The sequence below is a fragment of the Anopheles aquasalis genome, chromosome 2 (assembly GCF_943734665.1).
Source record: "Anopheles aquasalis chromosome 2, idAnoAquaMG_Q_19, whole genome shotgun sequence".
Taxonomy (NCBI): Eukaryota; Metazoa; Arthropoda; class Insecta; order Diptera; family Culicidae; genus Anopheles; species Anopheles aquasalis.
Window position 1 is genome coordinate 34,125,001 of NC_064877.1, and position 2,500 is coordinate 34,127,500.

Sequence of the window (2,500 nt, forward strand, 5' to 3'; positions counted from 1 at the left end):
AGCTAGGATGCCATTCGGAGAATGTATTATCATAACCTGTAACTAAATATCATCACGAATCGATCGAATAGAACATGTAACCCTAGGTGTTTCATAGAGCCGTGCATGTATATAAAACATGAACCCACAACGTTTCGCCCAGTGCAGCTGCGTGAGCACATTTTACCGAAGAACAATAGCAAACACTGTAACAGAAGGCCAACAACTAAACTATGAATGTATTGTAAAGTATTGTCGAATACACCGCCTATCAAAAATTACCATCCTGCTTTTTTTTTATTGAATCTGCTGATGCCGTGTACCATCACTCTTCGACGCTGGTCGTTTTCACGGGTTTCTGGAGAATCGGAAGATCGACGGGATCTGGTTTCGGTTTAGAATTTCTAAAACAGTATGATTAGGAGATATTAATCGGTTTTTGATTTCGATTGAAGGGGTTACATCAATCATACCTGTACAGAACATAGTGTTGAAACATGAACACAAAGTCAAACAGTATGGAGAAGATGCCAAGCCCAAACTTGACCGGATCACCGCCGATTGAAGTCCAGTCGTCTGCAGATAGTAAACACGACGCAAATCATTGATCGCCTTACGGAACGTTGGAAATGGCTACTTACCAAAGTTCCAAGCGTTGATGATCATCTGCAGTATGCCAAACAGTCCCCCGGCGAGGTCCAGCAAACGATTCATAATGTGAAATCCTACCGTGCTCTTCCGACAATAGTTCATGTACGCTTGTGGGAAATACTTGACCATCGTTGTGAGCAGTTTAATGTAGCTCAACACGTACAAAAAGTCCAACCAATGAATGTATCGCAGCCAAGCCATGCTCATGCTAGCTACAATCAGAAGCAGGAACAGTCCGATGATCGCTTTCGCCGGTTTGGATACAGTATTGCCTCCGTTGTAGTACCAACGGCACTGTAGGATAGTGAATCCCGTACCAAACACGGCATGGGCAGCAAAGCCTATGTCATTCAGGATCACAGGATTCAGTCCTAGCGGATGCCGTCTGTAATACTCTTCCTTTGTAATCGAGGAAAGCATTTAGTGAAGCATTCCGATTTCCGAAACTAACCTGCCGAGCATACTCACCTCGATGTAGCTGTTCCAGTAGAGGAATGCGTTGAATATCACGTACGTAATGTGGCCAATGATGTTAATGTGCAAGTAGTCAAAGCTTAGGCCAACTACATTTTTCTGGCGGTAATTGTACCAGATTTGAGGATAGTATCCAATCGACCAGCACGCAGTGTAAGTCCAGCCGATCAGAAGTGAAATAATGATCAGTGGTTCGTACATGGCCACCTTCATCAGCAGAAAGAGTCTGCTTCCGTCCACCACCCCAGGAGGTTCGATAACAGGTTGAATGATAAATCGTCCTTGTCTTACGGGGTGTAACAGCACCTCGACGCTCTCATTGCGTAATCCTTCGCCAAAAGACAGTGTACGATTGGATAACACTTGCACTTCTTCCTGTTGAGCCAAATGCACCCTGATCGGTACTGGAAGGTATCCACTAAGGAGGATCGCGAAACAGTAAGTATTAAGGTATGCATCACACAAGCAATTCTTCCTTCAGTACTTACTTTGCCTCGACACGGATGCTTGGTGTTTCACCGAAAGTGACTACGATCGATTTAGGAATGATCGCGAGTGAAAACTCATCACCTTCCGCAACTCCGACTGCATAGAGTGCCAACAAAAGCAGCCAAAGGATGGACATGGCTGAAGCAGCACGAACTCGACTGCTTGCAGTGTAAGATTGCACTAAGCGATCGGGCTAGGTTTATCCACGCCAAGGTAGCGGTAGACAAGTGCGATAAGTGGAGCTATTGTCAAATATAAATCTCATCGTTTGAGATTACAGCAAGACTCTCCGACGCTTCCGAGCACACACACCGTATCTTTGCTGTATCGTGTTATGCATTTTTTATCTTGATAATTCATTTGCTGACTGGCGGAGATATGATGTCATTTCCTACTTTAGTCGACGGCGAGATGAAAAATTCGGAAACGACGCTTGGTTGATTTTTCTGATGAAATCCGAATCATTTATTATTCGAATGCTTAGCCTCTCTGTAGCAAACGAAATGCTGCACCATAAAAAAAACATCGAAGAGAATGGCCACGAATCCTAGTGCGAATTTTACCGGGGCCCCAGCAATCGATTGCCAATCATCTGCGAAGAAGAGAATTGATTAGGTTCTGTCGGCATTAATGCTCAGGTGCTCTTACCAAAATTCCAAGCGTTGAGTATCATCTGTAGCAAGCTTAATATACCACCGCCCATGTCCAATATACGATTCATTATGCTGAATCCCACGGTGCTTTTACGTTTGAAATTCATATAAACTTGAGGAAAGTATTTAATTAAATTCGTGGACAATTTTACGTAGCTGAGAACGTACAAAAAGTCCAGCCAAAAGATTTGTCCCCAGAATGCGAGGCCCCAGAAAACGGTGACTAGTGAAATGTAACATGAAATTAGGATTTT

General features: G+C 43.7%; 3 protein-coding genes across 3 annotated transcripts in view; 1 reads left to right on the forward strand and 2 right to left on the reverse strand.

Moving 5' to 3' along the window:
- The window catches only part of LOC126579825 (Y+L amino acid transporter 2), a 6,804-nt gene extending 6,544 nt beyond the window's left edge, over nt 1-260 (forward strand). Inside the window, exon 10 of the mRNA XM_050243464.1 lies at nt 1-260. This exon is cut by the window's left edge and continues 1,027 nt beyond it. The gene's annotated coding sequence lies outside the window, so the exon portion shown is untranslated.
- On the reverse strand, nt 240-1,780 carry LOC126579848 (cystinosin homolog). Its single transcript, XM_050243503.1, has 5 exons — nt 1,593-1,780; nt 1,099-1,522; nt 621-1,029; nt 453-555; nt 240-383 (listed from the first exon to the last, which is right to left on the reverse strand). Exons 1-5 carry the CDS (start codon nt 1,727-1,729, stop codon nt 305-307), a joined length of 1,152 nt encoding a protein of 383 aa, XP_050099460.1. The 5' UTR covers nt 1,730-1,780; the 3' UTR covers nt 240-304.
- Nucleotides 1,781-2,030: 250 nt separating this feature from the next.
- The window catches only part of LOC126579857 (cystinosin homolog), a 1,418-nt gene continuing 948 nt past the window's right edge, over nt 2,031-2,500 (reverse strand). The window contains exons 3-4 of the mRNA XM_050243515.1: nt 2,242-2,500; nt 2,031-2,185 (exon numbers count right to left, since the gene is read on the reverse strand). The exon at nt 2,242-2,500 is cut by the window's right edge and continues 150 nt beyond it. Coding sequence (XP_050099472.1) covers nt 2,055-2,185; nt 2,242-2,500 — 390 coding nt within the window. The 3' untranslated portion in view covers nt 2,031-2,054. The remainder of the gene's footprint in view (nt 2,186-2,241) is intronic.

Coding starts and splice junctions, on each gene's coding strand:
- LOC126579848 (XM_050243503.1), bottom strand. CDS start 1,729: ATGTCCATCCTTTGGCTGCTTTTGTTGGCACTCTATGCAGTCGGAGTT. Junction 1,523..1,592: donor AGCATCCGTGTCGAGGCAAA/GTAAGTACTGAA, acceptor GATCCTCCTTAG/TGGATACCTTCCAGTACCGA. Junction 384..452: donor CAACACTATGTTCTGTACAG/GTATGATTGATG, acceptor ATACTGTTTTAG/AAATTCTAAACCGAAACCAG.